The 13,886-nt window shown below is 35.8% G+C and overlaps 1 protein-coding gene across 1 annotated transcript in view; it reads left to right on the forward strand.

Annotated features, from left to right (window-relative positions):
• MACROD2 (mono-ADP ribosylhydrolase 2) overlaps nucleotides 1-13,886 on the forward strand; it is a 1,987,236-nt gene that overhangs the window by 1,915,123 nt on the left and 58,227 nt on the right. The window contains exons 15-16 of the mRNA XM_027069543.2: nucleotides 9,998-10,072; nucleotides 10,330-10,422. Of these exons, the coding sequence (XP_026925344.1) occupies nucleotides 9,998-10,072; nucleotides 10,330-10,422 (168 nt within the window). The remainder of the gene's footprint in view (nucleotides 1-9,997; nucleotides 10,073-10,329; nucleotides 10,423-13,886) is intronic.

Consider the following 13,886-nt stretch of genomic DNA (forward strand, 5'->3'; position numbering starts at 1 on the left):
ATAGGCCCTTTGGGGCTGAAAATATTAGAGTTATTATAAAATAAAGTATATAAAGTATAGAAATAAAGTACAGATTATATAAATAAAGTATATAAAGTATAAAGTTTAAAATAATTTTGCTGACTGCTATTACAGGGGATAAAGACAAAACTGAAAAACTTAGCTGAGAACTGGAAATTCAAAACAAAACAAAACAACATAAAAGAAAAATAAAGGAAAGTCTAAAAGTGAAAGATGCCATTACTGAAATGAAGAATGTAATGAATAGATTCATGGTTTAACCACATATTAGATACAACCAAAAGAGAATTTGTGAACTATAATTTAGGTCAGAAGAATATATCCAAAGTAAAAACAATAGAGATGGCAAATGCTGAAGAAAGGGAACAAATACAGAGGATAGAACGATAAAGTCTATCACAAATGTACTAGAAGGAACAAGTGAAAAGAATTACAAGCATAGTAAATACTAATTATTGGATAAGTCTAAATAAATATCAGTGATACCAATTCTTTTTAAAAAATATTTTTTTAATGTTCATTTATTCTTGAGAGATAGAGACAACGTGAGCAGGGGAGGGACAGAGAGAGAGGGAGACACAGAATCCAAAGTAGGCTCCAGTCTCTGAGCTGTCAGCACAGAGCCTGATGTAGGTCTCGAACCCACGAACCACAAGATTATGACCTGAGCTGAAGTCGGAAGCTTAATCGACTGAGCCACCCAGGTGCCCCTGTGATACCAATTTTGAGAATAAGCAGGAAGGTATGACCTATAAGAGAAGAGAAGTCAGTTAATATAAATCAATTCAGAAATGGCACAGATAGCATAATGAATATGAAAAGCCATGTTAAAAGGTATTATAATTGTATTCCACATCTTCTGAAAGCTAAAAGAAGTATTGTTTATGTTAGAGATATTAAAGATATAAAATGACCCAAATTGAATTTCTAGAGATGAAAATTACACTTGATGGGAATAATGGCAGATTAGCCACTGCAGAAGAAAAGATTAGTGGATTTGAAGATGTAGCAATAGAAACTATCCAAATTGAAACACAGAGAATAAATGACTGAAAACTGAAAAGATCATCAGTGAGCTACAGAAGAACGTGAAAGGTAATACCAATTCCAATATACATAAATTGAAATCTCTGAAGGCAAGCATGGGAAAGGAGGAGGAAAAAAATACTTGAAGTAAAAATAGTTGAAATTTTCAAAACTTTGATGAAAACTATGAACCCACATAGCCAAGAAGTTCTACAACCCCAAAGCACAAGAAAGGTAAAGAAAATTATAACTGAGTACATTGTAATCACCTTGCTCAACACCAGTGATAAACAAAAATTCAAAAACAATCAGAAGAAAAAGGCAAGTTACATAGGAATAAATATAAAGATGAAGCAAAAGTCTTATTGGAAACTACAAACTAAAATTACAGGCTAAAGCATGGATAATGTTAAATTAAAAACGTACAGAAGCCTACATAGGGTACGATTTCATTTATATCAAGTTCAAAAAGCAGGAAAAGATAACAATACTATTTAGAAAAGTCACGTTTTGAGTGGGAAAATGATAAAGAAACCCTAGGTAGTGATTACTCTGAGTTAGAGTGCTGATTAAGTTTGGTGATTAGGGAAGAGGTTCTGATTGGCCCATGAGCAGGGCTTCTGGCTGGACAGTTATCATAAGGATATATAGTTTTTCTAGTTGCTTTTGGTTATTTGATTGAGCTGTCTATATTGTTTGTGAACTTCTCTATGTTTGTTGCATTTTTATAGAATAGTTAAAAGAGGAATGAAGAAAGGGAGAAAATAAGAAAGAGGGAGAGAAAAGAAAGGAAGTATCAGTGTCAGAGTTGATACAGCAAAGATTATGGTGGGAAGCGGGGAAGGTTGTACAATATGCTGACTTCAGTCAAAAACTAAAAATCTTGCTCTGCTATAGATTATGACACTGTAAGTTTGAAAAATTTGATGATAATCACAAATAGAATTAAATCACAATAGAATTAAAGGAAAAAATCTTACTCTTTAAATTTCTCAGAAAGACCATACCAAACATAAAAGTGTATTCAATAATGCAAATAATAAAAAAATAAGGAGTGTAAGAAAAGCACAATATATCAAATAAGATAACAGAAACACAGGCAACTAATTATGACAAGAAATATAATTAGGTTGCTTTACTAAGTGTAAAAGCCAATCAGGTTGAATTAATTTTAAAAAATAGTAAGGGTGTAAAAAATATAAAGTCAGAAAAGGTGTATTTGGGAAGTGAACATCAAAAGAAAACATGGGAAACTACTTTATTTTTTTAAATTTTGTTTTCAACGTTTATTTATTTTTGGGACAGAGAGAGACAGAGCATGAACGGGGGAGGGGCAGAGAGAGAGGGAGACACAGAATCGGAAACAGGCTCCAGGCTCTGAGCCATCAACCCAGAGCCTAACGCGGGGCTCGAACTCACGGACCGCGAGATCGTGACCTGGCTGAAGTCCGACGCTTAACCGACTGCGCCACCCAGGCGCCCCAACTGCTTTAGAATCTATCCAGTTAGAGTTCTAGCAAAAAGTATTGAGCGAGAAAGCGAAATTTTATATCAGTAAAAATTTAAGTCCCTGATTTAATATAATAATGATGGGTTTTTATGTACCAGATGATATAATATGAATAAAATCCATTTGGAAATTCAATGGGGGAATTCACTGATAATATTTTCAGTCAATGACAGAATAGACTAAAAATAATATGGAATCTTTGAAAAATGTGATTAGCAGTGTAGTTCTACTTTAGGAATAGACAAGTTGATCAATGAAACAGAATAAAGAGTTTAGAAATAGACCAAAGTAGATCTAGGTTTTTAGTACATATTCAGGCTGACATTTCGAAGACAGATTACTCCATAAATGGCATTAAGACAACTAGTTGACCATTTGGAAAAATCACCTGAATCCCAGCTTAACCCTTACACCAACTTAAATTACAAGAGGACCCAAGATAAAATGTAAAAATAAAATTAAAAATACTAGACTAAAAGAAATAAATGGCAAGGTATTTTTTAATTTTGAAATAAGAACTGCTTTTTGAACTGTAAATAAAAACATATACATGATTATATGCATATATGTACCTGCAATATGTGTCTGCATATGTCAATATATGTCATAAAAGAAATGACTAAATGTAAATATACACATTTTGAGATGATAAAGATTATAATCAAATTCTAAAGAAAAACTTCCAGGAAAAGTATGCTCAGCCAAAATAACAAAGAATTGATTTTCTTACTAAAGAAAAAAAAGACCTCATAATTCAGTAAGAAAAAAAAATAGGAGGAAAACAGGCAATGGACTCAATTATAATTTACAAAATAAGAAATATAGTCATAAATATGAAGAAATTACTATCTCTTACTTAAGGAAATGCAAATAAAACATGATTTCAGTGTCTTCTCCTTTTGAGTATCAGGTAAGTTTCAGGAGGATTGATAATACACAGAATTGGTAGGAATAGGGTAGCCAAACATGCTCACACACCATTGATGGGAGCCTGAAAGGTGTAACCTCCTTATCAGCAATTTTGACGAAACCTAATAAAAAGTAAAATGTTCATACTTTTATCCAAGAGCTATGCTTTAGGAATTTGTCTTAAAGTAACATCCACCAAGAGTAGGGAGATAATGTATTTACAAAAATGTTCAGGGCCGCCTGAGTGGCTCAGTCGGTTAAGCGTCCAACTTTGGCTCAGGTCATGATCTCACGGCTGGTGAGTTCAAGCCCTGCCTCAGGCTCTGTGCTGACAGCTCAGAGCCTGGAGCCTGGAGCCTGCTTTGGATTCTGTGTCTCCCTCTCTCTCTGCCCCTAACCCATTCGCATTCTGTCTCTGTCTCTCTCAAAAATAAATAAACATTAAAAATTTTAAAAAAAAGTTCATTGCACACACGTATGCATGCACAGGTGTATATCTACATACATATGTATACACACACAAGAAAGATCACAGTTTACAATATTAATAATGACAAAGTCATAAAGCTATAAATTATAGGTATAAAATTATTCATCATGCTCAACACTTATATGTACTTTTCACTGTTTCCATGAGGAAATTACAATTCTTTTGTAACTGCAAGAAAAAATAATTTTAGAAATAATTTACATTAAGAAAGTAAGGGTTTTTTTGGCCCCAAGAGATGACAAATGGTTCTAGAAGATAATCAAGTTCACACTAATCTAGGTTTAACTTTTGTTCTGAAACTGGGGTATTTTTTAGACATGGTAAACATAAAATTTTGAATATTTGCAGCAATCAAGTTTCCAGTTTAACAAAAGGACACAATTTCCATTATCTTTAAGACAAGCATCTAAGAAGCAAAGTCTTTGTTCTTATGAAGATCTGAGCCTATAATAATCTACAAACAATAAAACTATACTTTTGTTACTATTGTTCAGAAACAGCCCATTTACAGCCCATTTACAGAGCGAATTTAGGTTTATCCTCTAGAAATGTTTAGTTCCAGACTGATGGCCCCAGTCCAATTTTTATGCAAATTATTTAAAGCATTAGCTTGAGCCAAACTTAATTACCAGGACTCCAAGAAATAATCACATGATCTATTTCTAAAGAAAAGTGAATGGATTTTTGGATTATCTGTTCTAATAGTCCCCTCCCATTAGCATGGATGATTGAGTTCACTGTATAAATATATATATATGAACTGTGTGATCCTTTATATTCCTTTGTTTCCTCTGCCAGGAGGGATTAGGGCAGAGGACAGTGGGTGGAATTCAACTAGACTGAATGTGGAGAGACAAACATAAAGCTTGCCCCCATGGGGTCAAGAAAGCAAGATGGAATGTGGAATGTCTGAGTGCACTGCAGAGAAAGGCAGAAGGGCTGGAGACCCCTGGAGTCATCATTAACACACAGCAGGCCGGGGTGCAGGGCTAGGAGCTCACACATACCTCCTTTTCCCATAATATGCCCAGTCCTGGCTTGGCTCAGGAATGAATGAGCAAATATGATTATTCCTGGATTTCAAAGCTGTGCACCTCGTTTCTTTCCCCATGTTATTTTACTGGCTTTATTTCAGAAAAATTAAAAAGAAGAAAATATATGTATTTCCGTTCAGGAAAAGATTTCCAAAATATGTAAAGCACACGGGTGAAACAGATCAAGAGTGGGTACAAGTGAAAAGGCAGGGGGAAAGAAATATTCCGAAAGAAATTTGCAATGGGCTCTTATCCTCTAAGTGAAGTACCAGGACTTACTAGGCAAAGAGAAAATCCCTAGTATTCATCAACAGCCCTTAGGCAGTCTCCCCTGTATCAGTAGATACCCAGGCTCTGTTGAATGCGGTCTTCCTATCCCTGATTGAATTCCTTGGAAGATTTGTCAAGTGGGGCACTGGAACTGGGACACACGGGAATGCAGAGTGGCTGCTTTTATTCTCTGAAGGCTCTACTCTTTTCCTTCATTGTATGAACAAAGCCAAACTGCAAATGATGAGGTAATGGTCCCAGCAGTGATCTTGGCAGTAGGTGTGATGGTCGGTTCCCCATATCAACAGTGATAGAGAATGAGCCTCACTCAGTGAATGCTCTCTCTCAATATCATCTATCTAATAAACACACATCAATAGTGACTAGAAACTTCACCAGGAGATAGATCCTCATTGAATGCCAAAGATAGAGGGAATCTAGGAAATTATCTAGTTTCCTTAAATAATTAAAGCCTTAAAAATTAAAGCCTTAAAAATAAATAATGAAAGTGAAGCCCAAAGAGGTTGTGATTTGCCTAAAACTTTGAGTTCTTATTCCAGGGTTTTTTGCAATAAATATAGTATACAGAGTGCTAGGATGCAATAGAAAGTAAGTTACAGTCCCTAATTACTGCTTGCAGACATTGATGAGTACTATAATGGACAGCCAATTAAATAGGCATTTACCGATCACTCCTTATTAGTAGGTGCTGGGAAGGGAAATATGAATAAAGCACAATTTTTATGTTCACAATGCCCGTAACCCAGTAAGAGAGACAAACAGATACAACTATATTACAGTATGAAAAGAAGAATAAGAAGAAGATAAATGAGCAAAAAACTCAATAAGAAAATATGTGAAAATGATTGATCCTGCCTAGTGATTCAGAGAATATTGCAAAGAAAGGTAAATTGATGGTTTAGTTTTGAAAGATAAGGAGATTTTTACTAGATAGAAGGTGGGGGTGAGGGGGGGTGGATTTCAACCAGTGAGAACACATGTTGAGTGGACACAAAGGCAAGAAATAAAGTAATGGGTTTAGAAAATGGTGACCAGGTTGGGATATAGAGAGAATGGAAGGTAGGTGAGTTGACCAAAAGACAAAAAAGAGGGAAATTCAGGGGCACTTGGTTGTTTCAGTCAATTAAGCGTCCGACTCTTAATTTCAGCTCAGGTCATGATCTCAGGTTTCCAGCCCTGTGTTGAGCTCTGTGCTAATTGCACAGAGCCCGGTTGGGATTTTCTCTCTCCTTCTCTCTTTCTCCCTCCCCCACTTGCTTGCTCTCTCTCAAAAATAAATAATAAATAAACATTTTTAAAAAAGGGACACTCAAGAAGAAAGAGCTCCTCAACAGCTGAATTTCTCAAGTATTTTAGAGTTCAAATAGAATAGACACTGAGCAAAGGAAACTGAATTTAGCTAGACACAAACACCTTTTGGTTACAAATTTTTCTTCTGTGATATCATAGAACGCACTTTTCTCTGCTTCCCAAATTGTTTCATTATGATTATTATATTATATAATATGCATTTGTTGTAAAATATAAAATGCAGGTTAGCAAAATAAAAATCCCATAAATTAAAATCCTACTTACCATTCAAAGATCCTGTGTTAACATTTAAGATAAAGCCTTCCTAGCTTTTGTTCCCATTAATATAAATATGTATAAGGGCATGTTTGATGAGTTACAAAATAGTAGATGGTTAGTAGATAGTAGTAGATAGTAGATACTTACAAAAAATGAAGTCATATTCTACATTCTACAGTCTTAAAACCTCATGATGTGTTTTTTAATGGTTGCTCTCACATAAAAAAAAAAAAATGCTGCTGCTTAGATTTCCTCTAATCCTTAAATTAGAAATTCTATTGCTATTTTCTGTCCTCTGTGTTTATCATCTTTTTATGTTTCCTTTTCTCCTTTTGCTTTCTTAGTGAATTTTAATTCAGAAGTTTTATTTCTAAACCATTAATTTATCTATAGTGCTTATTCTTTTTATGACATCCACTGCTGATGTTAATGTTGTCATTTTGCTTTTAGGCTTGTAGGTTTTTCACAATGCCTCAGACAGTATCTATGCTCTTCAATTCATCTTTTCATTTCTTTATTCATCAGTTCTTTGCAAACACAAAAACGCTGTATATGTTTTTTGTTCTGAATATATCTTTTACAAAAATATTTTTTGTTACTATATAATTCCCCTCTTTTTTTATGTTTCATTTTTTAAGTCCCCTGTTTGTTTGGATAGCTAGAAATAGCTATCCAGACAAGATGTTTGCTAGGAAATAAATTGAGAAATCCCCTTCACTTTCCATGTGATATAATCCTTCTCTCCATCCGGCCATTCTGGTATCCATCTAGTATTTATCCAGGATAAAACTGGAATGCAAAACCTGTGGCTTTAGTTTTATCAGAAATAGGATTGATAAGGGGCGTCTGGGTGGCTCAGTTGGTTAAGCATCTAACTTCGGCTCAGGGCATCATCTTGCAGTTTGTGCATTCAAGTCCCTCATCAGGTTCTGTGCTGACAGTGTGAAGCCTGCTTGTATTCTCTCTCTCTCTCTCTCTCTCTCTCTCTCTCTCTCTCTCTCTCTCTTCCCCAATCTCTGCCCCTCCCCCATGTGTTCCCTCCATCTCTCTCTCTATCAATAAAAAAAATAAAAATTAAAAGACAAAATAAAGACATTTCCAGGCAAAACAAAAAGGAAAAAGGGATGTGTAGTCAGATAAACCCAGTTAAAAATTTTAAAAGCAGAATGGGGATCACAATACTTACGTTGCAGGGCTAATGTGGTAATTATAGATAATGTACGTGAAGTGTCTGGGCCACGTTTAGCATTTTTTATAGGATAAATAATTTGCAGATATACATTTATCCTCTAGGTCAGTGCTTCTCAAGCATTAATGAACTTACAGATACTTAGAAATCTTGTTAAAATGCAGAATCTGACTGTAGGTCTTAGATGAGACCTGAACTCCTGTATTTTTGAAATTCCAGTATTGCTTACCAAGGACCATAGTTTAAGTAGCAATAGAGAGGAATGGAGATGAATGGGGTTTATCAGCAGGGGAAACATCTTGATCAAATCTATGTTTTAAAAGATATTTCTGCTAGCAATTCACAAGATTGACTACAGGAGAAGAAAATGACAGATCCAAGAGACAGATAATATATCCCTAAATGGGGAAAGGTGAAGGGGAAATGGAAAGTGGGAAAAGAGGAACATTTTAAAGAATCATCAAGACTTGCCATTGCATTGAATTTTAGGAGTGATGACAGATAGTCATCAAAGACAGCCTGAGATATTTAGCTTCAATGATCAGACATATAAATATGCCAAAGTTGTAATTATTTTATCAGATCCTTTTATCAGATTAAAATTGAGCTCAAGAGGAGTGGTGTCAAAAAATTTCTTTTTTAGGTCGTGCTAGCAGAGCATGAACCAAGGGGAAGCCATATTGTGAGCACCTTAGGAATATTTGTATTAAAGAGGGAACTATAAAGAGTCGTATATAACAAATAATCCTAAAAGTCCCATTGGCTTACAGCAACAAAGGTTTGTTGTGTCTCTGCTTGGTTCTGCTCCACATGTTTTAATTCCAGGATATAAACCTGAAGGAGGGCACTCTATTAGGAGCAAGAAAGATGGAGGAAACATGCAATGGATCTTGAAGCTTCTGCTCAAATGTAGTATCCGTCATGTGTGTTGCTGTGTCATTTTGTAAAGCAAATCACCCTATTGGCCTGGTGTCAGTGAGGTGGGAACAAACACTTGTCCCCCAGGGGCCACTGCAGGTCACATGGTCACAGACAAAGAAGTAGAATCCTCTTACAGGAAGATGTAGGGGCAAGTTGAAACAATAATGCAATCTACCACAGGGATGTGCCCAGTCAGAGCCCAAGCCTCTCTGCATCCCCTTCATACCTATAACCAACTCTAGCTCTGGACTTTTTTTTATTTCAACAGTTAAATGTTCTCAGCATTAAAAAAAATAAATATTCTCAGCATAAAATCTTTCATTAAAATGAGACAAATGGACAGATTTCGATTTCCTCTCTTAATGAGCACTTAAATATTCTAAACTCTACAGGGGGGAGTAAAGGGGAGAAACCAGGGGGGTGTGGAAGAAAAAAAACATTACTAGATAATCAGCCTTGGAGTAATCAAGAGTTGGCTGAGCCCTCTCCTGACTTTTGCTATATTTATTAGGTGTCTTAACAGAATGGTTGAGGTGTTAGGTGACCGGATCCCTGTGTGCTCACATTACTTACATTTTTCATGCTCATTTAATGGGAGAATGAGAATACTAGTGTTTTCACTTTCTAGGAATCCTCAATATAGGAAATGTCTATACTTAAAGGAAAATTAAGTGTAGATAACCCATACAGCCCAGGAATTATTTAAAATTTCAAAACTTCCAGGTTGTGCCCATAGACGTTCAGTACATTAATAAACTAAACACAGATTACACCAGTCAGTTCGAAGAGGTTTTTGCGTAATTGTCAGGATAGCTCTCACAAAATAAATGGCATAAATTTGATGATTTGCAAAGTTGTCCACTTTGATTCAAAACTGTTCTCTGCCTCTCCATGAATGATCAAAACATGGTTTTTAATTTTTTGCTTTTTCAAACCAGGGATAAAGCTATGGTCATGCATCTCTCTCTCTCTCTCTCTCTCTCTCTCTCTCTCTCTCTTTCTCTCTCTCTCTCTCTTTCAATCACTGTGCTTCACAGGACAAGAGCATGACTCAGCGAAGAATGAGATAAAAATTGAGGCAGAGTCCCAGAGCTCACATATGGAAACTGAAGGTATTAAAACCAGAATGTGTTATCAGAGAATGAGATGAAACTAAACCATGACTTCTGCATATCCCGTGCATGTGAGTGGTGTGGGTCTGTCTTTCAAGCACTGATTACTGGAGAATGGCAATAGTGTTCTGCTTGGTGTGCCTGTTAAAACTTGAAGGGGGAAAAAAAAAGAACTTGAAGTTTCTCTGCTTTAGTCACTGTGTTCTCTCAATGATTCCAAATAAAACATCCCTGAGTGTCCTTCTGGCTCTTTTTAGAGCTTTCACCAAACCAAGATGATGCCACGACTGTTGAGCAACCAGAAGTGATCCTGCTAACAGATGATCAAGAGGAAAAAGAAGGTGAAAAAGGTAGGACTGCTCTTAAATTAACCCATCAGGAATAATGAATTCCTTTGGATTTTCGCCTACAATGCAACCATCAGTTATCCTTCTGGAAGAGCAGCCTGTGAAGGGGGAAAATGAACATTTCTTTCATCCTCAGCCTACTTGTGAGAGTAGAATAATCTAGAAGTAGCAAAAGAAGATATTTATAACAGTTGTTTCGTCCTTCCAAATAGTTTGAAGATATTTTTATTATTCATTTCTATTTAATTTAATTTAAAAATTATAGCATTGAGAATGCCTATAAGAAATTGAAATTAAGGACTAGATGGATGAGAGTCTTAGAAAGTCTGAGATGGCTTTAAAACACACACATTAACCTTTCTGTATTGATTTCCTTCTGTCGTCCTTCATATGGCAGTGATTAAGGAAGCAATTTATGTAAAATATACACATTATATGAACCTTCTCAATTGTAGGCTTTGTCCACTAATACTAGGATACAATAATATTGAATACTAAAAATAAATAAGTGAGCATCATAACGATTTCTGAAGCCATAGGAGGAACGAATACTTTGTAAATTTTAAAGCGCTATTTGGGGCATGAAGCCAATATATTGGAGAAAGACATACATCTTTTTAAAGCATCTATTTTAAAAAACTATTATCAAAGTTCTTATTGAAGAATTGGATGATTTTTAAATATAAAGCGATCTCTTAAAAGAAGCCCAAATATGAAATAAAAAATGAAATGATTTGTCTGGTATACTCTATCATAAGTCATGCTGCTCTTAAATAAATATGTGTTTGCAAAGCAGTTACAAAGTAATAACTTGACAGGCCCTCTTTATAGAACACAGGGATCAATTTTGTTTCCAAATTAAAAGGCAGACATGATCTTAATGGTAAAATCAGGTCAATAGTAACTACTGCCTCCAAATTATGAACTCTTCTTGGCAAGGGGCATTGACAAAGTTTAATTACTAAGCCGGGTTAGTAATTTCGACATCTTTTAAAAATTTCCACTGCATTTAGAGCACAATACTCTTCCATCCCAGTTCAGGCTCATGTCACGAAGTTCCCGGCAAGTCTAGTAAATGGCATATCTGGAGTATTTTAAGTCTGATGATGGTAACAGAGAATTGATACAACCCTTACTTGAGACACAGATACATGGCACTGCTCTCCTCAGTTGTACTTCTAAAGTGTAAAATACACAATGTCTTGCCTGCCTGCTTAATTTCTCTACAGCAGAAATCATTTACTTTGTATATTGTACCTCAAGACATGAAATGAGGAACAGCAAACAACTAGTATATTTTCTTCTTCTTTTTTTTAAGTTTGTTTATTTTTTAAGTTTAGTTATTTATTTGAGAGAGAGCCACCCAGCCACCCCACATTTTCTTCTCTTTAACTTGACCTACAGGGGAAAAGCTGGCATTCAGCACACCCTGACGGGTTTCCCTTGGTCCTTCAGCAACTGGCTCTCCTCTAGTTCCTGAAGAGTTAAATACCAACCTCCCTCTGCCTTGCAGGGATGTCAATGCTCTATAGCAAATGGCAGAATGACACATAAGAAGTGAAGTCAAATTCTGCTACTTGCTTATAGCAACTTTGAAGTTGGGCTTCTTTTTTTTTTTTTTTTTTTTTTTGAAATTGACTTTTCACTGCAGGAGAGTAATAATGCATGTGGACTGGTTTTCCCTCTCCTTCCTTACCAGAGATACTTAACTTGGCCCTGCCTTGCATATTCCTGTTTAAATTTGAAGTAATGTGAAATGCATCCCCTTACCATCTTTTTTCTTTGCTTCAGAGTAAGAGTTAATAGGTAGCTAGCTTGCTACACATTAGAAAAGTCGCCGAAGGAAAGTGGGGCAATGTAGATTCAGGGTACTGTGTGTGAGGTAGCTCTGCCCTCACTAACAAGCTGGGTGGCCCTGGGAGAGTTATTTAAATTTTCCATGCCTCAGTTTCCTCATCTGTAAGATGGTGATGACAAAATCACCTGTCACGTATGGTTGCAGAGAAACTTTAGTGAGTTGATCCATGTACAGAAATTACAATACCTGCTGCATAGAAAGTGCTCAGTGTTTGGTGTTTCTCACACTTTGATACACTGATGACAAAGTCGAGAGGATCCGCATTTGGAGCTTCTCAAGCCCATTCGTCATCCTTCCTAACTGTTTTGAATCCATTAAAACTTCACATTTTCCCTCAACAACAAAAAAATTGTTCTCGGGGCGCTTGGGTGGCTCAGTCGGTTAAGCGTCCGACTTCAGCTCAGGTCATGATCTTGCGGTTTGTGGGTTCAAGCCCCATGTCGGGCTTGGTGCTGACAGCTCAGAGCCTAGAGCCTGCTTGTGATTCTGTGTCTTCTCCGCTCTCTCTCTCAAAAATAAATAAATGTTAATAAAATTTAAAAAAAAAATGTTCTGCACATTTCCTTTTCAGCACCGTCTCCTGCAGGCAGTTTCGATATGTATATTCTTTTCTATAAAGATAGAACAATTAATGAAAGGTGAGGAGGGAGGCATTTTTCTCTATTCAGAAACTTCTCTCTCTTTGTCAAGATGTCAGTCTTCTGTTTGAGAAGTGTTGATCCAGCCATAATTTCTATTTTTTTAAAAGAAGATGCCATTGATCTATTGGTAGGTCCATGGAATAAAAGTACTAAATAACTGAAATCAGGACTTTTTTTTTTTTTTTGCTTTCTTTAGACTCACAGAGCTAGAATCTTATTTGAAACTATTTTGAGAATATAGCTCCACGTTTTGTGTATATTCACAGTGTCTCTTATTGGAAAGTTGCACAAACGTATTAAAAATTACCCCAATCTACAAACAAAACAAATGAATGTTCTATTACATTTGTAGGGATAGTCTTTATAGCTTTAGGAATATGGGTTCTCTTTTATTTTGGGAATCCAAGGAGACAGAAAGTGGTTGCTTTCAAAAAATTTCAGACCAGGAAAAAAATGTATAACCTTTTTCTCTCATTTTGCAGCATTCTATAAGGTTAGAAAATGTAGATAATCTTCAGGATACATCTTCTATGGCTCCCTGGTGTATGGGCACAGATGTTGCAACATTAAGTTTTGAAGTTAGCTCTACCAAAATATGGGTTTTGAAAAGAAGAGAAAATATTCAGCAGAAGTTCATGCTGATAAAATTATACAATAGCACAATGGACATATCCCTGGGAGATCTGAAATACAAAAATTTCAACGGGCATCGAGTGAGGTTTCACATATGGCAGCTTTTCTCTGAGAGCTTCATTGCCTCTTTCTAAATGAGCCCAGTTTTATGCTTCCCCAGCAGGGTCTGCAGCACATATGAAATCCAGTAAAATAACCCCATTTAGGCTGATAACCCTAATAGGAAAGTAATATTATAGGAGATCTCCTCTAAACAGGATCTCATGTTTTAGCATAAAGTAGAAAGCCACCATTAAAACATGTTTCTGAACATGTTTATTTCTAGTTGAATTGAG

Source organism: Acinonyx jubatus, chromosome A3, assembly GCF_027475565.1.
Source record: "Acinonyx jubatus isolate Ajub_Pintada_27869175 chromosome A3, VMU_Ajub_asm_v1.0, whole genome shotgun sequence".
In the NCBI taxonomy this organism is placed as follows: Eukaryota; Metazoa; Chordata; class Mammalia; order Carnivora; family Felidae; genus Acinonyx; species Acinonyx jubatus.